Source organism: Aethalodelphis obliquidens, unplaced genomic scaffold (assembly GCF_003676395.1).
Source record: "Aethalodelphis obliquidens isolate GAN/ISIS:26980383/991018 unplaced genomic scaffold, ASM367639v1 scaffold12, whole genome shotgun sequence".
In the NCBI taxonomy this organism is placed as follows: domain Eukaryota; kingdom Metazoa; phylum Chordata; class Mammalia; order Artiodactyla; family Delphinidae; genus Aethalodelphis; species Aethalodelphis obliquidens.
This window is the reverse complement of record NW_020837956.1, coordinates 5,482,277-5,508,114: the sequence shown is the minus strand read 5'-3', so window position 1 is coordinate 5,508,114 and position 25,838 is coordinate 5,482,277. Positions and strand designations below refer to the sequence as shown.

The 25,838-nt window shown below is 44.4% G+C and overlaps 2 protein-coding genes, 1 long non-coding RNA gene and 1 pseudogene across 5 annotated transcripts in view; 2 read left to right on the top strand and 2 right to left on the bottom strand.

Annotated features, from left to right (window-relative positions):
• Nucleotides 1–19,262, top strand: part of LOC113623751 (uncharacterized) — a 31,316-nt gene extending 12,054 nt beyond the window's left edge. The window contains exon 4 of one of the 2 annotated variants that reach the window (XR_003434048.1): nucleotides 18,541–19,262. This is a non-coding gene — a long non-coding RNA (uncharacterized LOC113623751). Of the gene's footprint in view, nucleotides 1–2,393; nucleotides 2,539–18,540 lie in introns of those variants that run through there. The other variant, XR_003434047.1, reaches the window with a different exon arrangement.
• Nucleotides 1–21,645, bottom strand: part of MCFD2 (multiple coagulation factor deficiency 2, ER cargo receptor complex subunit) — a 43,066-nt gene extending 21,421 nt beyond the window's left edge. Inside the window, exon 1 of the mRNA XM_027113189.1 lies at nucleotides 21,486–21,645. The gene's annotated coding sequence lies outside the window, so the exon portion shown is untranslated. The remainder of the gene's footprint in view (nucleotides 1–21,485) is intronic.
• Nucleotides 7,579–9,918, bottom strand: LOC113623748 (glucosamine 6-phosphate N-acetyltransferase pseudogene; annotated as a pseudogene).
• Nucleotides 21,203–25,838, top strand: part of TTC7A (tetratricopeptide repeat domain 7A) — a 122,726-nt gene continuing 118,090 nt past the window's right edge. Inside the window, exon 1 of one of the 2 annotated variants that reach the window (XM_027113180.1) lies at nucleotides 21,203–21,639. In XM_027113180.1, coding sequence (XP_026968981.1) covers nucleotides 21,456–21,639 — 184 coding nt within the window. In that variant the 5' untranslated portion in view covers nucleotides 21,203–21,455. The remainder of the gene's footprint in view (nucleotides 21,640–25,838) is intronic. The other variant, XM_027113179.1, reaches the window with a different exon arrangement.

Below are 25,838 nucleotides of genomic sequence, written 5' to 3'. Positions count from 1 at the left end.
TCAAGAGGCTCAACCAGGAGATTCTCTGTTTCCTTGTGCATTTGTGCAGTTTTGTTTCTGGTACATGCTTTCACCAAAGGTGCAGCCCTTGCAGAGCTCTAACTTTATGTGAAAGCATCAAGTCTATCTCTTCATTCTTGTTAACCCAAGGTCTCTTCTGTTGCTATATGTCCATTAAAACTCAAAATCCTTGGATCCTGAGACAGTAAACCCCAGGGAGGCCTCCGCCTCACCTTATCTGACTCCCGCTCTCCCCTACCCCACAATTTAACTCCCTCTTAGTTTTGTGACCACTGAGAATGTTCCCTACTTTCTTGTGAGCTTAGCTTTCCAATGAACAGAAAGCTTTATTTATTTTACCAGCATTTTAAGGTGTTTTGAAGGAAACAGAAGTGAATACATTTATGGAATATATTCAGATACACGAAGAAAAATATATTATAGGACATATTGAATACAAATGTTTTAAATTAGAATACGTGACAGTAATATCTCGAAGACTATCCTGAATAACACATATTCCCTGTGATACTCATAAAAGATACCTGAATATTCATTGGATATTTTCAAGAGTTAAGTTTTTGGTGAATCACGCATTTGGCAAATTGGGAGTAGCTTGAGACATTGAACCAACTGATCCTTCTGTGAACCGGCCTTTAGGGATCTGGGCTGCTTCCAATCAGCTTCCAGTACTTTTTTAAAATACAGGTCAGTTCAGTACACTGCACTTGTTTTTCAGTAAAATGCTGACACGTGTCTGCTCAGAATAAATTAACTTGACTATATCAACTGACTTACTTGGTGGAAAAAGGCAATTCACAAACCAGTTCCTATGCTGACTTTTCTCCGGACTTTCCCCCAGATTCCCACCATCACGGTTTAATCTTCTCTAAGTAACATTAATAATTATTTTCTTTTCTCCACCCAATCTCTCACACAGTTTTAATAACAATAAATGAAGGGATAGACTCGTGAATGAAGCAGTTAATCAAAGTTTTTCCTGTCTATTTAGTATTTTTTTCTTCCAGTTTTATTGAGATATAATTGAGATATAGAGCACTGTGTAAGTTTAAGGTATACAGCATAATGATTTCGTTTAGCATATACCATGAAATGATTATCGCTATAACTTTAGAGAACATACATCACCTCATATAGATACAAAATTAAAGAAATAAAAAATGTTTTTTCTTGTGATGAGAACTCTTAACAACTTGTCACATATAACATACAGCAGTTGTACATCACGCTGTACATTACATCCCCAGTACTTATTTATCTTATAACTGGAAGTTTGTACCTTTTGATAATCAATTTTAAAAGAATGGTAAACTTTTAAAATTTTATTTATCGTAGTGACACCTGTTGACCTATACCTGAAATTCTGATTATTATAAATATACTGAAGAACGCAATGATAGAAATAGAGAAAAGAAGGACGAGGCAACAGAAGCATTTTAAAAAGTATTAAATTGTACCTCGTTAAAAAAAAAAGAGAGAGATTGTAGGAATTGAATATTGAAAGCCAAAAGAGCTGAAATGTAGGACACAGACAATATTAACATTGAGTTCAGAGATGAATGAAAGTGAATTCTAAAACCCAGGTGGGAGGGGAAGGCTTTACAGAGTAGGTGAGTGTTGAGCTGGAGCCCCTGGGAATTGATTCAGGAAACTAGGATCCTTACAAGCCATTGGCTAAACAAACCCAATAAACTATAGGTTACAGCCTGACTATTCACATTATAAAAGTCTCTTCATATAGAGGGCATTTTTTATGATGATCATTTCTGCTTTTCTAATAATATTTAATTTTACAAAACTTCAATTGATACGTTACTTTCCAGCATCGCAGCCGCTGCACGAACGGAGGTAGTTACTTGTTCTGGAGCTTTCCCAGCCACAGTGTTTACTCCAAGCATTAGCTCAAACCCTCTGCTTAGTCATCAGTTGTTTCACTATTCTTTGTAAGTAATTAGGATAAGTGTTCTCAGGGTCAACAGTACACTCACACCACCCTTGACATGGATGAAAGGAATGTGTTAAAATTAAAGGGACTTCTTTTGACAGAGCATTCTTTTTCAGAAAAGGGTAAAGGTTTGAATCCTTCTGATCCTTCTGGAAGAATGTTAGATTTTAGGGGCTGCCTTACATGCAAAGAACCATGCAGAGTGTTTACATGAACCTCTCTATACTGATTGATGGCTCAATCTTTACTGTTTGGAGGTAGAGTGGGGGAAGAGGAGATTAAAGCAGGTCCATTTTAGATGCCGTCCTTTGGGTTTATTACCAGAATTGCCAAGAGGATTTTAATAAACAACTTTCTCCCATCTAAGTTTAAGGAGAGAGTTCATTGTAAAATGCTATTGTGCACTTTGTCTTATTTTTCTTGGAAGGTCCTTATAAACTTGCTCCACATCTGCTCAAAATGCTTCAAGAAATGCTCATGGGCTTCCCTGGTGGCGCAGTGGTTAAGAATCCGCCTGCCAATGCAGGGGAAACGGGTTCGAGCCCTGGTCCTGGAAGATCCCACAGGCCGCGGAGCAGCTAAGCCCGTGTGCCACAACTACTGAGCCTGTGCTCTAGAGCCTGTGAGCCACAACTACTGAGCCCACGTGCCACAGCTACTGAGCCTGCGCTCTAGAGCCCATGCTCCGCAACGAGAAGCCACCACAATGAGAAGCCTGTGCACTGCAACAAAGAGTATAGCCCCTGCTCTCCGCAACTAGAGAAAGCCCATGCACAGCAACGAAGACCCAATGCAGCCAAAAATTAAAAAATAAAAGAAATGCTCACATACTTTTTATCCTTTGTGATCAAAACCTTTCCTCTGGTGTTCTGAGTGGCTTGGCGAGGCCAATCCAGAGTCGGTCAGAGGTATGTATTATCTACACCTGCAACCTATGATGGACGGAGACCACATCTATGTACATACTGGGGACGGGGACTTCCCTGGTAGCGCAGTGAATAAGACTCCACGCTCCCAATGCAAGGAGCCCGGATTCGATCCCTGGTCAGTAAACTAGATGCCACATGCATGCTGCAACTAAAAGTTTGCATGCCACAACTAAGGAGCCCATGTGCCACAATTAAGGAGCCCACCTGCTGCAACTAAGGAGCCAGCAAGCCGTAACTAAGGAGACAGCAAGCTGTAACTAAGGAGCCTGCAAGCTGCAGCAACTTAACACCAGCACAACTAACTAACTAAATAAATAAATACTGGGGACACAAGAAAGTGTGAGCCTGGAGCAGAGCTGAAGGCACTGTAGTCTTCCTGTGGACTGGACAGCAGATGGCTGGGCAGCCCCTGGCTCTCAAAGTCAGGCAGGGTGGCTGCAGCTCCAAGGTTGGAGGCCCAGCTGCAGGAGGGAGAGGTTCCTGTGTCAGGGGGAACAGCTCCTCTACTCTGCCTATCTTCCTCTCCCTGCTGACTCAGCCAGGTTTGGGCTTGCCCAGAGCTCAGTTCATTACCTCCTTATCTTTACAACTTTAGTTCCACAGTTTACAAGCAAATTCTTTCTGGGTTTCTTATCTGAAATCCCTGGGAAGAAGAATCTGGTTTAGGCCATTTTTGTGTGTCAAGCCATCCATAACAGCTAATTGGTCCATGAGTGGCCTGGCTTCCCTTGGAGCAGGAGCCCCCTCTTCTGTCTTGTGGTCACTCGTATCTAAATTCACAAGGTTCCCTGGCCTGGAATGACCTGCTTAGGCATAGTTTGGGGCTATGAATGAGTGGGGCAGATTCTCCTAGGAGGGAGGAGGGTGACTGATCAGGCCTGAAGCAGCCCTGATGGTGGCCTCTCAAAGTCCCTTGGGGAAGTGTCTCCTTCAGCCTTTCCTCCTGTCAGGGCCCACCTATACCCTGGGGCCTGGGGAAGGAACAGGCCTCTCACAGTCTGCTCTGGAGCCCGCTTGTTTTAGCCTGGATTCTTTAAACACTGAGCCTGGGGCAAAACTTCCCGAAGATTTTATTGGGAATCAACATGGAAACTTGGGCAAAGAGAGTGTGTGTTGCCTAAATAACTAGCATGTGTCATAACCTAATGCAAAATTTGCTCAACATTGTCACAAGTCAAAGAAAGGCTTAATTCTTAATTTTGGCTTATTAGACTGGCAAAAATGTAAATATCCAGTGTTAGGAGGGTATAGGGAAAATGTAAGAGAGGGTATACTCTCACAATGGAAATGCTCACCAAAAGCCTTGAAAAGGTGCATACTGTCCAACCCAGCAATTTCATTTGTAGTAGGAATTTGAAAATTCACAGGATACTCCCTAGTATGAAACACAAATGCAGCCCTTTGGTTTTCTACAACTGATCTTATTTCCTCTAAAGCAACTATCTTGATGGAAAGTGAGAGAAAACTAAATTTAGTCCACTCCAGTAAATCACAGTTTAATTAAATAATGTAAGCTGTCCATTTAGATCCTCAGTCTATCCAGGGAATTGCTCAGTCTCTTAGCTTTTCTCTCTTCTCCTATTTCACTCCAAGATACTTTTAGGTATATAGGTGATGGGAGGGCTTACATATCCTTATGGTGGAAGGGAAAAGGCTCCTTGGAGTTCATGTATGTTACAATCCCATTTTAGTTATTAACAAAGAGTGCAAATGTGTCAAAGAAAAAACGTGTAAAGCTACACAGCAAAATCCTACCTTTGAGTTACCTCTGGGAGGTGGGATTGCCCTGGGTCACTACATTCTTTTACATTTATGTATTAGTTCAATTTTATAAGAAGCATACATTCATTTTGTAATCAGAAAAAATAATGATGTTTTTGTTCCAATAAAAAACAAATAAGTACAACGAAGGATGTTAAGTGGGAAATTTTGATTGAAATGCCAAGATATGATAGTTACTGATCATCAAAGGTGTGAGTGGACCACAAAGATGCAGATCTTCAAAGGAAATTTTCAAAATCTGGTTACCTGTCTCTTGGTCCTCTCATCTAGGGAATCCCTCACCCAGAAAGATGATATAGGAGAGTCAGAAGAAGAGAAGGTTGCAGCGGGGCAGATTTTGAGGGGAGGATTTCTTTGGGAAAATCTAAGGAGTTACCTGGTCCCTCCACTCCAGTCTAGTAAGAGAGGCCTCAAGGAGACTGACCATTGCAGGAACTTGATGTGGCCTCTGCTGCCACTGGCTGGCCCTGGAAAGCTAAGCAGCCTTGACAGACAGAAGAGGATCTGGGCATGAACTGCTCTACCCTCAGAGTACAGGTCAAAGGAGACAAGAATTCTGGGGACCAGATGAGGAGGGGGCAGAGGCAACGTCCACCTGGGGTGAAGCCTGACCAGCAGGGTGGCCAGTCTCTCAAAAGAGACTCAGCCGTTAGAGGCCGGGAGGCAACTGCTGCAGCAGAGGCTGTGGGAAGCAGAGGAGCAGGAGGAGAGGGAGCTGGGTCTGAGGAACCCAGAAGGGGAATCTCCCGGGGGTCTCCCATGAAAGCCCCTAGGAGTCAGCTTTAAACATCTGCCAGGAATCTATGGGTCCTCAGGTGTAGAACTCATAAATCCATTCTACCAGGAACTTTCCTATCCCCCTTCCCTCTGCTCCTTTTCCAACTTCAACCTTAAAGGTCAGAAGCAGCAGCAAGATGAGGAGGAAGAGAGTAAGAAAGAGAAGAAACTGAACACAGCCTCCTCCAAGGCTGCAGACCGCCCACCTGCCATTGACCCTAGCTTTGTGGGAGTGGGAGAGAAATATTATCTTTGAATGAGGATTTAAACATTGATTAATGAAGTCCACATTTGTGACTTAAAGTGACCCCTGGACTTTTACCTAAGGATGCACAGAAAAATTTATGAGCTTGACAGGACTTTTACACATGGCCAGGAAAAGACCATCCTGACCCCCACTGAAAGTGGTTAGAAAGCCATGGAAGGGGACTTCCCTGGTGGCACAGCGGTTAAGAATCTGCCTGCCAATGCAGGGGACACGCGTTCAACCCCTGGTCCGGGAAGATCCCACATGCCGCAGGGCAACTAAGCCCACGAGCCACAACTACTGAGCCCACGTGCTGCAACTACTGAAGCCCACACACCTGGAGCCCATGCTCTGCAACAAGAGAAGCCACCTCAATGTGAAGCCCGTGGACCACAACGAAGAGTAGCCCCCGCTTGCTGCAACAAGAGAAAGGCCCGCGCACAGCAACAAAGACCCAACAAAACCAAAATAAATTAATTAATTAATTTTAAAAAATGTAGACACAAACTTTAAAAAAAAAAAAGAGCCATGGAAGGGATGGACTTGGAGGGTATTATTATGCTAAGTGAAATAAGTCAGACAGAGAAAGACAAATACTGTATGATATCACTTATATGTGAAATCTAAAAAATAAAACAAACTAGTGAATATAACAAAGAAGAAGCAGACTCACAGATATAGAGAACAAACTAGTGGTTACCAGTGGGGAGAGGGAAGGAGGGAGGGACAAGATAGGGTTAGAGGGTTAAGAGATACAAACTATTATGTATAAAATAAATAAGCTACAAGGATATATAGTACAACATGGAATATAGCCAATATTTTATAATTATAAATGGAATATAACCTTTAAAAATTGTGAATCACTATGTTGTACACCTGAAACATATCATATTGTATGTCAACTATACCTCAAATTTTTAAAAAGTCAATGGAGGACAAAAATAAAGTGGCTTTGACAAATACAACCCACAAGTCCTGTGTGTTCAACATACTGGTTGTACAAGGTTCCTTTCTTAGAAACCACTCTGCCTTGAGTTCCTAGATACACTGAAACAGTACCACTTAGATGTCAGCAAGAGTCCCTCATTCTTTGGAGGTCTGGGTAATTCCACAGCCTGGAAAAGTTTGTTTGTTTTTTTTTTCTAACAAAAGACTATTCATATGAACAGGTTTAATGTAACTTGAAATGTAAAAGATTCGAACCAGTAGTGAAGTATCTAATTCTTATTTCAACTTAAAAAAATAATTAAAATAAATAAAATCAAAATAGGATAGTGACCAGAATAATAGTACCATTATAATCACATTAAATAGAAAAGCTTCCATCAACATTTTAAGAATGTGATAAATGCAGTATGATACATTTTAAAATACTCCACTCAATTTTGTAATCCATTTTCATAAAAATGTTACTTAGAAGAGAGGCTTGGACACCCCTGGAAAAATGAGAAATCAGCTTAGAAATACATAATATGCCAGGATTTACTAATTCACTGTTAAAAAGTAGCTTATATTTCTCTTAGATATTTTAAACAAATGAATAATTATATTTCACATATAAGACAGGTGGTACTTCAGCTACATTAGAATTATATCAACTTTTAGATGTACATTTAAGTTGTCACATTTTATAAGAAGTTAATTTTCATTTCTCCTTATTTTAAAGGCTCACCAGGTTTGCCAGTATAGTATTAGGATCAGCAAATGTTGGACTGAACTACATTTAGTTATAATATGTCTAACATCCAATTTCATGTAATATATGTGAAATGATACACCCCTAAGTGGTATTTAGATATATTTCTTTGAAAAAAATATTAATTTTATGAATGTGATAAGAAACAGCCTTATTCACTGTATGCTTTTTTTTTTTTAATGAGCAGTACAGATAGCAGACATGTAACTTCTTACTACCTATACTGACTACTAAGAAATAAAGCCGAACTTTAGAAAAATACAATGCAAGAAAAGATTCAAGTTAAAAATATACTCCTTTGGTTAACAATCATCCCCTTAATAATTTCATCTGTAATCTAAACTGAGCATGTCTCACCAGCCCAAAGTAATCTTCTAAATGTCATTATACTTGTAGTACAGTGTTTTTTTCAATCCAGTATTTATGGAGGTCACTGGGTTGCAGCAACAAAATATTTTAACTCTAGGAAGAGAGTGTAGCCTTGTTGCATCAGCTCATTTGACAGATGTCTTTCTTTAAAGGTTTTATTTTAGAAACCTCTGACACATGTAGTTTTCTTCAGATACTGTATATCCAAACTTTTTATAGAAACCAGAGTTTTATGGTAGACATTCAAGGGTAATATTATAACAGTTCAGTTTCTTGCTTAGCCAAGTAAGGGTTGATAATAACAATTTGCCAAGCTGCTTTCCTCTGCATTCATCACTAACAACAACATCTTCTATTCTTCCTCTCTTAGCACAGGAATGGATTAATTTATGTTCTATTATCAGAGTTGCTGTAGCAACTATCTGTCCTAAAGTTACATCTTCCACAACTGTAACATAATAATCCCCAGATTACTTCATGTGCTCAAAAGATTTCATAAATTGTTCCGGGTTGACAACTCCAGTCTCTGTCAGCTGACCTAGTACCTTAAAAAAACCTCTATTTAAATCAGCAGTACAAAGAGGCCTCAAAACCAAACCTTCTCCAGGATGTGTTGGGGAAATGGCTAGAGAAAATGTAGCTGTATTCTGACTCCAATCCACTTCTTTGAGTAGACTTGGGTCAAACATAGGCGTTTCATCAGGTTTCATCTTTGCATTAAGGTCAGTAGAGACCTGCAGTCGGCGCTCCTCTCCAGGCCTGTTGGATTCTCACCCACCGAGGTACACAGCACTAGATCCACATCCGGCTTCAGCGGCAGCCCCACCTCCTCCACCTCCGGCTCTACAGTCTCCCGCAAGGCTGCCGCTCCGGTAGCACCGCCAGGACATGGCAGCACCGACACCTCCAGCCCGCCCCTCCACAGCCTGGAAAAGTTTGATCTTGTCCAATAATTTCTCTTCATTCCCAGAAACTCACCTGAGATGCCCCTAGCCTCTTATTTCTGTGTCTATTTTGCTTTCCACTCTTTCCTCTCATCAGCCTGGATGCAGAAATAGCAGCTCTTAGCATTCCCTCCATAGAAGAATCTCCTCACACAAAGAGCAGTTGTGAGTAGTGGAGACTTAACTGAAGTTTTTCCATCTCCTCAAAGTGGGGCAGTGTTTGATGGTCATGGAGGTTTCTTTAGTAAAAGTTCAGTTGAGTTCCACAACATTGATTGAGTGACTGCTATTACCAGGTACTGTGATAAATGCTGGAGACACAGAGTAAATGATATTCTCTATCCTCAAGATATTTATAGTCTAGCTGGGGAGAGAATGTAAGAGAACAGGTAAATGCCTGTTAGAGCCCAGGTTGCCATGGCAGCACACAGTGGCCGGGGCGGGACGGGGGGGATGTAAACAAGCCTAAGGTGATTATGGGGGGAGTCAAGGAAGATGTCCCTCTGTGATAGAATAGAAGAGTGATAAAATAGCAGACTGGAAAGAGAATCAAATAAAAATTTGAGAACAAAAAAATACAATAAGAGATGTTAAAAACTCAAGGGATGGGTTCAACAACAGTCTAGACACATGAGAAGAAAGAGTCAGTAAATCAGAAAACATGGTAGAGGAAACTATCTAGAATGAAGTAAAGAGAGACAACAAGAGAGAAAATACAAAAGCAAGGGTAAGAGACACAGAATACAGTGAGAAGGTCTTACTTATACCTACTTGGAGTCTACTTGGAGCTGAGAATGAGCAGAGACAGTATTTGAAGATAATAACTAAGAATTTTCCAGAACTGATAAAAGACTTCAAGCTCAGAATCAAGAAAAGCAACAAATTCCAAGATAATTTAATTAAATCTATTCTTGGAACATTAAAATAAATCTGCAAAAAACAAACCAAAAAAATATTAAAGATAAGCAGAAGAGAAAAAAATATTTTCAAAGGAGCAACAGACAGCTGACTTCTCAACAGCAACAATGGAAGCCAGAGAACAGTGTAATATTGTCTAAGTGCTAAAAGAAAATTGCTAGTCCAAAATTCTGTACCCAGCTAAACCATCCTTCAAGAATAAACATGAAAAAGTTAAAAAAAATAAAAAGAATAAAGATGAGAAGACTTTTTTTTTTTTTTTTTGGCTACACCGTGCAGCATGCAGGATCTTAGTTCCCCAACCAGGGATTGAACCTATGGAAGTGCGGAGTCTTAACCACTGGACCACCAGGGAAGTCTGAGAAGACATTTTTAGACAAACAAAAACTGAGTGATTTATCGACTAGCAGAAACACTCTATTAATTTTCTATTTCTGCATAACAAATTACTACAAACTTAGCAGCTTAAAACACCACCCACTTATTATCTCACAGTTCAGAGAGAAGTCCAGGATCAACTAGGTTCTCTGCTCAAAGTATCACAAGGCTGAAATCAAAATGTTGGCCAGGGCTAGGGTCTCATCTGAGGCTCAAAGTCCTCTTCCCAAGATCGCGTTGTTGAAAGTGAGGTCTAAAAAAAGTCTGAGATTTGAGAGTATACAAATCGTATCCTCTGATACAATGCAATTACACTAGAAAAAAAATTTTTTTAACTCCACATTTACTTGAAAATTAAGAAATACTTCTTAATAACACATAGCTCAAGTAAGGTATCACAAAGGAAATTAGAAAATATTTTGAACTGAATGTTAACAAAATTTCTATGTATAAATATTTGTGGGATACAGCTGATAAGAGGAAATTTATAGCCTTAAATGCATATATTAGAAAATAAGAAAGGTTAAAAATTAATGGGCTAAGATTCTACTTCAAAAAGTTAGAAAATAAGGCATGGGATACTATATTATTATTCACAAAGATTCACTCCCTCTGGGCACTGGCATCAGGTTTAGCTGTATTACCTGCTTCGGTCAATGGAATGTGTACAGAAGTGTTAAATGTCACATCTAGGCAGAATTTTTACATACGGTTCACCATCCTGTCTCTTCCCTCTGCCACAATGATTGTCAATGCTATAGACAGTGGCTGTTCGGCCAGTGTGAGCCACAAAGTGAAGACAATGTGGAAAAGAACCCAGCTAACCTGGATGGAACAGGCAGCATGAGTGAGAAATAAACTATGTTGTTGAAAGCCCTGAGAGTTGGGGGGGATTGTTTGTTACTGCAGCCTAACTTAGCCAATCCTGACTCTTACAGAAGTACAAAAGAAACCCAAATACAGTAAAATAAATGAAATAATAAGGATAACAGCAAAAATCAGTGAAATGGAAAATAACATGCCATAGAGAGGATCAACAAAATCAAAAGTTGGTTCTTTGAAAAGACCAATAAAATTTGCAGATCCTTGCAAATTATCAAGAAAAATAAAAAAAGAAAACACACAAATAATCAATGCCAGGAATGAAAAGCAGATATCACTATAAATTCTATAAATATGAAAAAGATAAGAGGGGGCTTCCCTGGTGGTGCAGTGGTTGAGAGTCCGCCTGCCGATGCAGGGGATACAGGTTCGTGCCCCGGTCTGGGAAGATCCCACATGCCGCGGAGCGGCTGGGCTCATGAGCCATGGCCACTGAGCCTGCGCGTCCGGAGCTTGTGCTCCGCAACAGGAGAGGCCACAACAGTGAGAGGCCCGCGTACCGCAAAAAAAAAGAAAATACAACCAATGTCAGAGACAGAATGGCCCCAAAGATGTTCGTATCCTTATCCTCAAAACCTGTGAATATCAATCTTACATGGCAAAAGGGACTTTGTAGATGTGATTAAATTAAGGGCCATGAGCTGGGCAGATTATCTTTTTTTTTTTTTTTTTTTTTTTATAATTTATTTATTTATTTCTGGCTGTGTTGGGTCTTCGTTTCTGTGCAAGGGCTTTCTCCAATTGCGGCAAGCGGGGGCTACTCATCGTGGTGTGCGGGCCTCTTACTGTCGCGACCTCTCCCGTTGCGGAGCACAGGCTCCAGACGCGCAGGCTCAGTAGTTGTGGCTATGGGCTTAGCTGCTCCGCGGCATGTGGGATCTTTCCCAGACCAGGATTCGAACCCGTGTCCCCTGCCTTGGCAGGCAGATTCCCAACCACTGCGCCACCAGGGAAGCCAGGGAATCCTTGGGCAGATTATCTTGTAGTATCCCTGTGGGCCCAATGTAATCACAGGACTCCTTATAAGAGGTAGGCAGGCGGATCAGAGTCTGAGAGAAGATGTGACCATGGAAGCACAGATTGGAGTGATGAGCTTTGAAGATGGAGGAAGGGGTCACCAGCCATGGAATGCAGCTGGCCTCTAGAAGCTGCTAAAGATAAGGAAACATGTTCTCCCCTTGAACCTCCAGAAGTGCAGCTCTAAGCCAACACTTTGATTTAGCCCCTAAGACCCATTCTGGCCTTCTGACCTCAAGAATTGTAAGATAACAAATGTGCTAGTTTTAAGCCACTATGTGTTTGGTAATTTGTTAAAGAAGCAATAGGAAGCTAATACAACTAGATTGATCTTGTTCTAGAAATGCAAGGATGGTTTAACATTTGCAAATCAAAGTATTTCACCATATTAATAAATTTAAAGGAGAAAAATGACTATCTCAAAAAATGTAAAAAAAAAGTATTTGTAAAAATCAACTTCAATCATAATTTTTAAAAAAATTCTTTTAACTGGGAATAGAAGGAACTTCCTAAATCTAATAAAGGATATCAGAAAGCAATGGAGTAATTACCATAAAAGCTAGCAGTTACCTTTACGAGGGCTGGGGTTGTGTTTGGGAAGGGATATAAAGGGAGACTTCTAGCAAGCTGGTAAAACTCTATTTCTTGACTCTAGTTGGTGGTAAACAAGAGTTTGCTTTAGTCTAGCACACAGAATATAGTCAATATTTTATTATAACTTTAAATAGAGCATAATTATAAAAATATTGAATCACTATGTAGTATACCTGAAATTAACATAATATTGTAAATCAACTATACTTCAACTTTTAAAAAAGGTGCTTTATAATAATTATGTTTTATGTACTTTAATTGTGTTATTTTTCACAATAAAAAATGTTCTTAAACAGATAGCAAAGAAAGATTTGAAAAGCAGATAGAGCAAAGCTATTGTTTAAGGCCTAAAAGTGCTATAATCACTGAAGGGCAGACACTCAGGTTGGCCTTAGGAGTGGTAGGGCTTAAAATCAGACCAGCTAAGGTGAGCTGAAAAGGCTCTGGGCGCTGGTGGGTGAGGCTGGCTTCTCTCCCCAGGATGCCAGTAACTGGGCAGGGAACCAGTACTGACCAAGGCTAGGAGGAAGGATGGGCCCCCATTCTTGGGAGGGTACCACTGCAGCAGTCCTGCAAGATGCCACCAAAGCCACCAAAGAGAAGCAGGCGTCACCTGGGAGCCCAGGGAACAGAACAGACAGGCTGATGGGAGGGAGTTTCGTGCATGGAGGGAGGTGCTAATAGCTCAGTCATGAAGTGGGTGGGTGGAGATAGGAGACGCTCCAGAGCTCTCATCTCCCAGGACTAGGAAAACTTTTAATGTTCTAGGATTCTAAAATTAACAGAACTGGGGGGAGGGGAATTGGATAAAGGTAGTCAAAAAGTACAAGTTTCCAGTTATAAGATTAGTAAGTACTAGGGACGTAAGGTATAATATGATAAATATAATTAACACTGCTGTGTGCTATATATGAAAGTTGTTAAAGAGAGTAAATCCTAAGAGTTCTCATGAGAAAAAAAGTATTTTTTTTCTTTTTCTTTTATTTTGTATCTCTGTGAGATGATGGATGTATGTAAGTCAGATCATTATGCTGTATACTTTAACTTATATAGAGCTGTACGTCACTTATATCTCAATAAAACTGGAAGGAATAAAATAAAATAAAAAACATAACAAATAATTACTAATTACACACAAGCACAAAGAATTCATGGTTTTGAAACTTGCCTTTGTACGGCCTTTTTCCTTATCTAGTGATTATCCCCAGCTTTTCTGGCAGCTGTCAAAGGGAAAGACTGACCATACAAGCCAGCCCCTGGCAGAATTCATGTCAACATTCTAGGAGGGCTGGTTGGGCTAGCCAGTCCACAGCACTGATAATTAAGACATGAGTTACATCATGGGCCAGAAATGCTATGAGCCAATAATCACGATAATAAGTAAAAGTTGGTTTCTTTATATAAGGATTTGGGCTATGACTACAGAAGACTGGAAAGGCAGCTGTCATTCCGCTCTACATCACACACCCTGATGACCTGGGTGGATGAAGGGACTGTTGACTGTGAACTAAAGGTTTAATTCATATTCAAAGTTAGTATACTTTTTTAGGGTTCCTGTGGGGACCCCCAAATGGCAAATACAATAGTGTGAAAGAACAGGCTGGAGAGAACATCTGAAGAGGTGGGAGAACATCTCTTCATCAGGCTCTCTCTCCCTCTGGATGGCCTAACGACTCATGGCCACTGTGATAACCAGTATAAATAGGAGTGATTTGATGGGGGCAAGGGGATGTTGCAATAATCATATATAATACAACTTTGAGTCAGTGCATAGGAAGAACCAAACATCCTGACAGCTTACTATTGACACTGACATCACTTTTCTATTGCAGGAAACTCTTGCCCGGGATAATAAAAGTTGTAACTATCATTTTTTGCAGAAATTTCAAGAAGAAAAGCATTTAAATGAACTTTGCGACTTTTCAATATTTTGCATCCAACCACTCTCTAAGACTCTGAAATCCTTGCCTCAAAACCCTCCCCTTGGGCTTCCCTGGTGGCGCAGTGGTTGAGAGTCCACCTGCTGATGCAGGGGACGCAGGTTTGTGCCCCGGTCCGGGAGGATCCCACATGCCGCGGAGCGGCTGGGCCTGTGAGCCATGGCCGTTGAGCCTGCGATCTGGAGCCTGTGCTCCGCAACGGGAGAGGCCACAACAGTGAGAGGCCCGCGTACCACAAAAAACAAACAAACAAAAACAAACAAATAAACTCTCCCCTTGCCCTAATAATCCTCAACTATTGTATCATTATTCTTGTCCAGTCCCTAATCAAGCCCCCTCAGTGGAAAAGCTGCCTTCAAATAGACCCCAACACTTCATAAATATCCCGACTTTGCCTCCCCATTTTAGACGGTACTCTGGCTCTGCGGCGTAGTTAGTGTTCTCCCTTCCTGCGATGAGAACTCAGCTTTACATCATCACAAAGTTGTTTTGAGGGTATTTTCAGGGAGCCACCATTCAATTATTGAGCTCCACCGAGATCCAATGGAGACCCTCTTCACCACTGCAGCGCAAGACCCCTGCTTCAGAAACAGTGTCCCCTTCTGAGGCCCTCGATCCCCTCAGGGGTCTTTCAGGCTTCACTAGTGAGGGATGTAAGGCTTGTCCTGGGCCCAAGTTCCAATTTCTTATTTTAAGTCTCCTTTTTGTTGAGCTCCCCAAATACTGAATCTATTTTGTTTCCTAGCAATAAGGAACTCTTTTCAGGAATCCTTTGATTACCTGACCATATTTGAAAATCTTTTCTCCTTGGTGCATATCCACCTTATCACTAACCAGGCAACTATTTGTCTATGTCCATCCTGGTCATTTATTGTTGTGCATATATTAGAATAAAGTTCATGGTGAAGAGGACAGGTGTGGGTCCCAATAAGTCCATCCCTAAGCCAGCCCAGGGAAAAGTTTTGTTTCAGGCCACTGAACAACACCTTATGAGAACTTTCCTCAGACTAGTTTTGTCTGTGAGAGTTTGGATCAGCAGAGATCTCTCCACGCCCTTCATCTGCTGAGAACTGTAAGTTCAACAGAGTTGCCATTGGGTAAGGTCTAGCTGTGAGGTTGGGGGTCCCCGAGCCACAGGATACACAAGCAACTCTCCACTGACATTCCCAGTCTTAGTATAAACTTCAGTCCATGCCTTCCTTGGACCCAACTTCTGCTTCTTACCTGTATTGATGCTATTGCCCAAATCTGTGCACTTGTTTTTCTAAATAGCATCATTTCACCAAGGATAATTCAGAATGACAGTGGCCACTATAAGAACTTTTGTTTTTGTTTTTGTTTTTGCGGTACGCGGGCCTCTCACTGCTGCGGCCTCTCCCGTTGTGGAGCACAGCCTCCGGACATGCAGGCTCAGCGGCCATGGCTCATGGGCCCAGCCGCTCCGCGGCATGCGGGATCCTCCCAGACCGGGGCACGAACCCGCACCCCCTGCATTGGCAGGCGGACTGTCAACCACTGCGCCACCAGGGAAGCCCCACTATAAGAACTTTTGATACGAACAAAGTTATTCACTTGAGAAGTGCCTTTGAAGGAAAAGGGAACATAATTCCAAACATCCAACGGTCTTCATTTTTTTATTAGCATGAGGAGGCATCCAAAAGAAATTGGATTCCAAAACTGCCTCCTTAACAGATTCCTTGGCCAAAGCAAAAGAAAAATATGAACTTAAAACTGTCTTTTAGATCTCCCACAAATCACAACTCAAACACACTATTCCTCTTCCTCTATCCTACATTCTTCCATCTACTGCTGCCCCATCTCTCCCTCTGACCCCCTCTCCTTCCCTCCTAGCCAGCCAGGTACCCCAAACCTCACTTAACCTCTTTAAGGGAAACCTCCTTCAGCACAGAGAAAAACTCTTATGGTGAATTTTAAGCTCTGGTTCCATTCTCAGCTGAAAGCCATTGCCTAAGACTCTCCAAGGCCTAGATAAGATAGAACATTGCAGAGGAATTTAGAATAGTTTGAGGGACATGTAGTCCAGAGTGGCCAGATATATACCAATAGTGCATATGTTGCAAAAAGTTCGATAAAAAAGTCAGAATTGGAAGACCTCCAATGATAACTTAAAAGACCTTGAATTGTATAGGAAGCTGAAGGGACTTAGAAACACTGCAGATGTCGGTCAAGGACTTTCGGAGGCTATCCTTTGCCTTTCCTGTGAAATTAGTGTTCTGATTCAGTTCTTCAAGCCAAAAAAAAGAGAAGCCTGATGGAGACTTTAGGGATAGGTTCTTTAATACGTTGCATTCAGTAGTAAATCTTGAAGCAGATGTGACCCTGGCTCTCCCTCTTATCTTTTTGTGAATGGCCTCAAAGCAGAAATAGAGGATTTAATATGCAAGCAAAAAGTAGGGTGGGAAATAGGCCCATGGCCAGACCTCCAAAACCTTGAAAGAGCTCTATTTTAAAAGAGCTCTAGAACGAAGAAACTAAAGGGAAAAGAAAGAAAGAAGTTATCAGTGAAGGTGCTCCATTTCCCATTCTACCTGCAAACCCACAAGGAAACATTTCTCTAAAAATTAAAGGACAGTCTTACAATTTTGATTGATATGGTCACAATAATATCAATCTTAAACCTGAGCACTATGATACAGATCTTCCTCAACCTATAATGGGGTTACAGCCTGATAAACCCATCATAAGTTGAAAATATCCTAAGTCAAAAATGCATTTAGTAAACCTAACCTACCATCATAGCTTAGCCTTGCCACCCTTAAATGTGCTCAGAACTTACATTAATTAGCCTGCGACTGGGCAAAATCATCTAACACAAAGCCTATTTTATAATAAAGTATTGAATATCTCTTGTAATTTATTGACTACTGTACTGAAAGTGAAAAACAGAATGGTTGTGCGGGTACAGAATGGTTATAAGTGTATCGGTTGTTTCCCCTTGTGATCACGTGTCTGACTGGAAGCTGCCCTGCCCTGCCCAGCATCATGAGAGAGGATCTTACGGCACTTTGCTAGCCTGGGGAGAAAGACCAAAATTCGAAATTCTAAGGGTGGTTTCCACCAAACTGATATCACTTTCCTACCGTCTTAAAGTTGGAAGAAATCAAACCATCATAAGTCAGGGACCCTCTGTACAACCCTTTCCTTGGAGTCAACAAACTACTTGGTCAGGCATCTATCTAATAATCCTAAATATCTAAAACCACACCTTCCCTAGGCCCCGGCACTTAACCATCAGCCCCGTACTTTTAACCAAGGAATGTTCTTTTCTCCTTTGTGACACTACACTCATTAACTTAATAGCAAGGGATTTACTGTGTGAATGGAATTGCCACATTAAACGCTCTCCTGACGGCCTCTTCCCTCCAGTCCCTGAGGACCTCCCTGTTCATAATGAGGTCCTGGCTAATTCGGTTATTTATTTGCCAGTACTTTTGTGTGTAAATCAAACATAGATTGAAGCTCACCTGTGGGCAAGCAATTCCAGAAAGTCAGACATTCTACTAGAACTAAACCCATCAAGGTTCAGACTGACCCGCCTAAACCTCTACCCAAGTTTGCACAATAGCCTTTAAAACAAGGCACTAAGGAAGGAATAAAACTAAAATCAAAAGCCATAAAGAGAAAGGAGTCTTCATACCTCATCCTAGTCCTTGTAATACTCCTATCCTCCCAGTCAAAAGCCCAGTGGCAGGAGTATAGATTCACTTAGGTCCCTGGGGCCATAAATAAGTCACTCTCCACTTCCCTTTAGAACCAAACTCAAATACTGTTTTATCCTCAAGGCCTAAGGAGACTGACCACATGTTGTACAATTGTAGAACTCTGTTGTGCTTTCTTTGGTGTCTCTTTAAATCAAAAGTTAATACCTGTCTTCTCCAAGGAAAATCAACAACATACTTGGACTGGTATGCCTCAGTTTCTGAGATGCCCTTCTACTTTTCACAAGTCCTCAACCAGGACCTCCAGAGCTTTAAATTGCCCTGTGACCCTATTCTTAGCCAATATTTGGATAATCTTTCTTGTTCCAAAGGTGAGGCAAGCTCTAAGGCTGATTCATCTCTCTGCTTCCTCTTTTAGCTCAGGGAGGGCATATGGTTTCCAAGAGAAGTGAACAATTTGTCAAAGGAAAGTGCACGACCTAAGACAAGATTTATTCCGTGGAGGCAAATCTCAATCCAGACAACCAACTGTGCAAAAGGTACCCGGCCAACTAAGAGACAATTATGAGGATTCCTGAGTCTCACTGGCCACTGCAGGCTGTGTGTTCCCAAGTTTTCTGAAACTCCCATACCATTATTTGACCTGCCCAAGTCTCTGGTAACCAAACCTTTTCTCTGAGAACAAACATGAACTTGTTTTTTGTGAGTTGAAATGAGGTGTTCAATACCCTCCTACTCGGGGCCTAACTAAACATCATAAGCCTTTCAACCTATAAGTAAATCAGAGATCTCACTAAGCCCTTAACTTCATGAGAATAAAGACTAATAGCTTAGCCTCTCTTGTGATCTAATGGCAAGAGCTTCCCACTTTGTTAAGGGGCAGCAGCTAAACAAATAGTCTCCCATTGGCTTGGCTTTAGAGTCTCCTTTAAACCAGATGGTCCCTCGTGCTGTACCATCTTTCTTGCTCCCTGAAAATACACATTTCTCATTAAGTCGATTTACCTCCTGCGAACTTCCTTCTTTTCTCTGAGATGCTACAAAGATTGTCAAGGCAGTGCTCTCCCTCACTGTGGTAAGCAATGAACTCAGCTTCACCTGATCAGCAAGTTATTTCGGTAGCATTTCTGAGCTGGCAAATGACAGCGGTCTTTATCAGAATGTGTCCTAAACTCTCATCTGAGAAATCCCAGATTATTAAAAAATAAAAACATCCACCACTCTTTCTATTTGTCATTGATTTTGGAAAATATTACTGATTGGATCATGATTGTTCTTTGTTCTTGTTCCTACAGCCTCTTACTCCCCTGAAAGATGTTGGTCACTAATGGGCTGGGGTCCTGTCTCTGCTGGAAAAGAGCCGTGAAGGGGTCCAGCATGTGTTCTGTGGTGCTGAGGGGCAGTTTGTCATAAGCTTTCACCATGATGCTGTGTTCCTCCCTCCCATGCCCACACAAATATTGATGCACCCGCGGAAGAAACAGGCAGCAATACCCCTTCAGTTAGTTCCCTGGAGTCCAGCAAACTGGGGGAGGGGTTGGCAAAGGATTGGAGAGAAAAGAGGGAGGAGAGTTGTTTTCCTTATTTTGTCAGGATTCCTCTTATCAGCTCTGCTTTTCTTTGCCTGCCCTAGGGCTGACTCTGGGGAACACCAGATTGGGGCAAATCGCAGGGTGTCCTCAGGCCACCCTCACCCACAGTACACGCACATCTCTCTCCAAGTGAAATCTGGTTTTGGTGACCAGCAAGGGCAGGCAAAGGGTAACAAAAAGCCGGCTAGAGCAGTTGACAAGAGTAGGTGAGGAGGAGTTTGTGTAAATTGAGTAAACTGCCAAAGCTGTCCCCATTTTCCTTCATCTATCTCCTGGTCTCTAAGAGCTCAGGACAGACCCCAGAGCGGCAGCCAAGGTGAGGAATTCTGCCCCCCAAACAAGGAATGGAGCAGCATTTGAAACCTACAGAAGAGGATATCCACGGGGGAGGGGGGGGAGTTGGGGGCGACAAGGGGGGGCGGGGGGTTAGGAAGGCTGCCTTCAACAGATAACCCCTTGTGGGCCCAGGAGCCTGAGCTCCACTTGACAAAAACTTCCCACGGTTACAGTTGTCTGGAAGCACGAAGCAGTGAGTCTCCTGACACTTAAAAGCTTGCTCTAACTCTCCCGTATTCTGGAATCTTCGGTCTGTGCCATGCACTATGTCACTTAGTTTTGTTTTGTCGCTTTGGTCTCGCTGTGATTTCTTGAGTGATGGCCTCCATCCCCACACGGGACTGTACGCTGGTGTCGCCCCGAGGCGGGGTCACCATAACCAGTGTTAGGCAGAGGGTGTCTTCCGCCTCTGCCCCCGGAGCCGCCCTATAATCCTTTGAACTTCTTCGTCCGCACAGCAGCGAGCTAAGTCCTAGAGCTCGGTACAGCTTTGATCAGTCTTCAGACACCAGAATTAAATATGTAAATACCAAGTTGGAGAAACAGCTTAAAAAGTTTAAGAAATCCAGAGCAACGGGATTCCGCAGAGGACAGGCCTGCCAGTTGGGTTGGGGGCAGACAGGTTGGAAAGAGGAACACCGCTCTGAAAAAACAACGTTCAAGTCTCTCGCGGTGGAGGCGTCCCGAGAGTCGCTGGACTCCGAACCGGCGGGTTCTCCCGAGAGCCCCGCGTGTGGCGCGCAAGGCTCGTGCGGCCCAGCAGGGCGGGACCCGGGCGGCAGCCGGCGGCTCTCCGGGGAGGCTCGCTCTAGGAGTTGGGAGTGACCGGCCGGCCGGCCTCTCCCGGGATTTGTGACGTGCCGGACAGCGGTGGTGACGGGGCCACCACATAAAGCCGGGTCGTCGGGGCGGGGGTCTCCCAGGCCAAGAGCCCCGATGGGATGGGGGAGGGGTGGCGAGCGAGGCGCCCCCGACCTCCGGGGCTCCGCGCAGCATTAAAGTGACGCGCTCCCGGCTCGCCGAGGCCGCGCCACGCCCCCGCGGGGGTGGAGCCGCGGCCGGGGGCGGGTCCGAAGCTGGCGGCGCCCAGGCCTGGGGCGGGGGCTGTGACAGCAGCTGCAACGGCGGCAGCAGCGGCGCCTGAAGCTGCTGCAGCAGAGGCGGAGGCTGCTCCTGGACGCGTCCGGGCCGCTCAGCCGGAGCCCCAGCCCCGAGGCGCCGGGGGTGCGCTGGTTGCTGCGGCTGCTGCCCGCCGGCCGCCGCCCGGGCCCCCGCTGCCACCCGGGCCCCGGCCGCCGCTGGCGCCCGGGTCGACCCCGCCCGCGTGTGTGCCCCAGCCGGGACGCCGCCCCCGGCCGGGTCTCCACTTCTCGGCCGCACCTCCCATGACAGCGCCCGCTCGAAGATGGCTGCGAAGGGCGCGCACGGCTCCCACCTGAAGATGGAGAGCGAGCTGGAGCGCTGCCGCGCCGAGGGCCACTGGGACCGCATGCCAGAGCTGGTCCGGCAGATGCAGACGCTAGTCGTGCCCGGCGGCGGGGGCGGCCGGCGAGCCAGCCCGAACGCCGTGCTCACCTCTGTGGACACCGGTGAGTGAGGGAAGGAAGGGGCCGGTTCACGGGCGCGGAGCGCGCGAAAGGCGCCTCCTCCAGGAAGCGGGCCCCGACTGCGTGGGGCCGGCGGTGGCTGCTTTCGGTATTACCGTTCCTGCAGTGCTGGTCTTAGGAGCAACCAGGGTAGTAAGGAAGGTTCTTCTGCCCAAGGAGAAAACTCACATGCTTTGGGGAAAAGAGAGAAACGGTTTTTGCCCTCTGCCCTTTCGGATCATGTGGGCTGCTCCGACTGCTGTGAAATGGTGGTTTCGGCACGCATCAGATTGGGGCTTAGGCCGGACTCTTGCGCCGCGCCTCCAATCCCCATTCCGGTTCCTAAACTCCGTCAGGTGAAGGCTGTGCCTGTCTCTCCTTGCCCTCCCCCTCTTTCCCCCAAGTCAAATTAACGGCGAAGCTCTGTGCACAGCCAGTATGATTGGGGGCTTAACGAGCGCCGGGTGGAGTGGTGGAGAAGTGGGAAAGAGGCCTGGTAAGCCTCAGTTTCTTCTTCTGAGTTCTGGCTCGGGACGCATCTAGCCCTGGCAGTCTGTGGCTTTAGCAGTAGGGCTGGTTTGGCTGGGCTGGGCTCTTGTGCTGGGGTTGGAAGGCACCCTGATGTGGCAGTGGGGGAACACCCCGCCCCAGTCTCCAACCTCAAACCTGTTCCTGGTGCCTTCAGCTCAGCCCTGAGCCCTCTCTTTGTGCGCAGCCAACTTTAGAGCCTTTGTGGAAGGAGGCAGGGAGTAAATAAATACAGATATAAAGAGTTTTAAAGACTGCCCAGCCTGTGGAAGGCTCTGTGAGGAGACAGAATGATAACGATAATAGTAACAGTAATAGCTAACTGGCTCACTCACTGTGTGCCAGTGTACTAAGCACTGTAATCAACTCAGTTTCTCCCAACAACCCCATGAAGCAGGTACTCTTGTTTGCCACTTACAGATAAGGAAACTGAGGCACAGAGAACTTAAATAACTTGATCATCCAGCCAATAAGTGGTGGAACCAGGATTTGAACCTAGGTTTCTGAGTACATCCTTTTAACCACTTGCACCATTACCTCTCCAAGAAGTATAACAAAATCCCAGCTTGAAGAGTTGACAAAATGAATGGGAAGGCAGAGGGGCGATCAGAGGGCAATTGTGTTAGATTATGGTGCTTAGAGGAAGAGGAGTTTTCAGGAAGCAGCAGAACTGGTACTGGCCTCTAAGTGGTGTTGGGAAGGGCAGAGTATGTTTGCCCAATGAGGAGGAAGGATAGATGGACATCGAGGGGGCTAGGTGGCAGGGATGGACAGTCGGTTTGAGGCTTTGAGGTAGGTCTGAGCGTGGCAGTGAGGGGTAGTGGCCAGAGCTAAAGATGCACGTTTGGTAGAAACTGATGAGACCCCGCCTTCCAGGGAAGGACAGATACATTTCAGGTTCCCCTCTGTCCCCTGTGTGGGGTGATGTGGTGGGGTGGGGCTGGTGAGGGTGGAATGGAAGATGACCCATGCAGAGGGCACTGGGGCCTGGTCAAGTGTGGGAATCTGGGTGAGGTTGGCAGCGCCACAGAGAAGCATGCTGGGCCCAAGACAGTAACCGGGGCCACCTGAGTCTATCCAGGGCTTTACTTCCTCAGCTGTTCTTCAGAGGTCATAAGGAGGTTGAGTAATTAATTCCTTGGTATTCTAGGATAAAAGGGTTTGGGGAGCCAAAAAGGCTAAGTCATTAGACCTAACAGATTCAATGTTGTTAAACTGATCTTTTTTAACTGCAGGACTTCTCAGAGCCTTTAATATGCTCACCTGCGTATGATGTTCAAGCCGAGGTTAGAGTATAAATACCACATTTCTCAAACTTCCTTTGACCGTACTCTATGAAGGATTATGGGGAAACACTGGTATGGCATAGTTTATAAATGGTATGGTATAGTTATAAAGTGCTTCTTGTATTTGAAAAAAACTTTTTTTGTAAACAGCCCTGTGGGGAGGGCAGGAATTATTGTCCCCATTTTAGACATCAAGGCCCAGAAAGGTCACATAATGAGTATGTGGCAGAGACTGTACCCAAACCGGAGTCCCTGACACCAGGTCTACTAGTGACAGAGGGAGGAGTGTGGAGCCTGGGTTGGCTTCACTGTGGGAACTGACTAGCACAAAGAGGGAGGCTAAGGTCAGTGGGGTCTCTCCTGCCAATTTTGGGGTTTGGTCCTATGAGCGATTTTCTCCCATTGTTATTTCCAGATACATTTATCCCAGAACGCACACATGCCTGCACGCACGTGCACACACAGACACACACAAGGAAGGAAAACAAATGACTCCCGAAGCCCATGCTTAGGGCATTTTTTGGATTGTCTGCTATTTTGGTTCCCTCTCCACTGGGTTCCTTGATCACTGGAGGGATCAAGGGCCTGTTTTTTTGAGGGGGTGTGAACACTGAGCCACCTGCAGCCCGGGAGGGAGATTCTTAAAAGTCCCACCTGGTGTGTTAGACTCAACGACCAGAAGCTTCAACATAATTACATAATTTGGGAGAGGTGAGGAAGGTGCTGAGGGAGGAGGACAAACCCCAGCTGAACGCTATTTTACAGACAGAGGCCCTGCTGTATCTGTGGGATTTCCCAAAGAAACGAAGGATAGCCCCCAGAACATGGGTTTCACTCCAGGGAGCACAAGGGGAAGACCCAGCTGAAGGGGGGGGACCTCTTTCTGGTCTGGTGGGAGCAAAGGATCAGGAGATGCTCCTGCGGAAGGGGCCCCCTTTTCCTGTCTGGGGAGGCTGCTCCCCACCACCTGCCCAGGGGGAAGGTGGTTACTACTGTTTGTACATTTTCTTTCAAACTCACATCCGGTTTAGATTTGGTCAGGATGGAGCAGGGGAACCCCAGAGGGTGGCTAGCTGTAAAGGGTTTTGTTCACGTAAAAACAAAGAGCCCCATCCAAGTGGTTTAAAAAGAAACAAAACACTTTATTGAGAAAAATTTCCAAAACGTCAAAAAAGTAGAGAGAAAAATGAATCCCATATACCCATCAACCAGTGTCAGTGATCACAAACTCATGAATAGTTTTGTCTGAGCTACACCCTGGGCCGTTTCTCCCCCACATTGCAGTATTTCAGTATGTATTTATTAAACAAGAACTCTTTTGAAAAATAAAACTACCATATTTTTACTACAGCTCCCCCTCATCTAATTATTTAATTTTACAGTTTGTTTGCTAGAATGAGGATCCAAATAAGGCCACGCATTGCATTTGGTTAATGGGTTGAATCTTTCTTTTATCCCCAACATTTTATTATGAAAAGTTCAAACATACAAAAAGTTGAAAGAATTTTGCAGTAAACACCTGTATTCCCACCACCTAGATTCGAATATTCTTTTACTGTACTTGCTTAAATCACATCTGCTACTCTCTCCATCCATCTGGAGTCTCTCCTAATCTGTAGTCATCCCCTATCTTTTTTTTAATTAGTGATTTTTTTAAAAAAACTGGAAATTGTTCTGAGCATTTTTTCAGTCGAAGTTAGCAGGAGTAACGTTTGAGGCAGGTGGCCTCTCACTAGTTTTGCCCTCTTCCTCCTCTTGCCGCGGTTGGTAGGTCCCAGCCCTTTGCAGTCCTGTGAAGTGAGCAGCTGCAGAGACCACCGTGGCCCCATTTGACCCAGTAGGGAAGGGTCTGGTCTGAGCACCTGGGCTGCCAGCTGGAACCACCTTTCCTGACTGAATTGGCAGGTGGAAGAATGGGGAGCACTGCCCTGCAAATATGGGTTCCAGGGAGGAGGCCGGTGTCCTTGAAGTGGGTCCCTGTGAACTGGCACGCTGCAAGAGGCCTGGAGAGGGGTGGGAGTGGAGAGGAAGCTAGCCGCCAGAGGCCTCCTAAACAAGGTGGGGAGACTGGGCGGGCCACTAAGTGGGGACTTCCTTTGGACCTCTGCTAAGAGCAGAGGGCTGGGCTGGGCTGCCAGAATCAGGAGCCAGGCTCCCAGAGTCTGTTGCACTGTCTGGGAGGAACGCCTTCCTAATGCCCCAGCAAGGGAGAAGCTGGAACACTTTACCCAAACCAGGATAGGGAGTAGGTTTCGTACGCTAGGATGATGAAGAGCAATCTGTTTTACCTTTGGAGAAGGATAGGAAAGCCTCGATCCACCTGGATTCTTATTTAACAACTGAAAACCTCGAACTTTTTATTCCAAACTACCCTTCAGTTCCATAGAC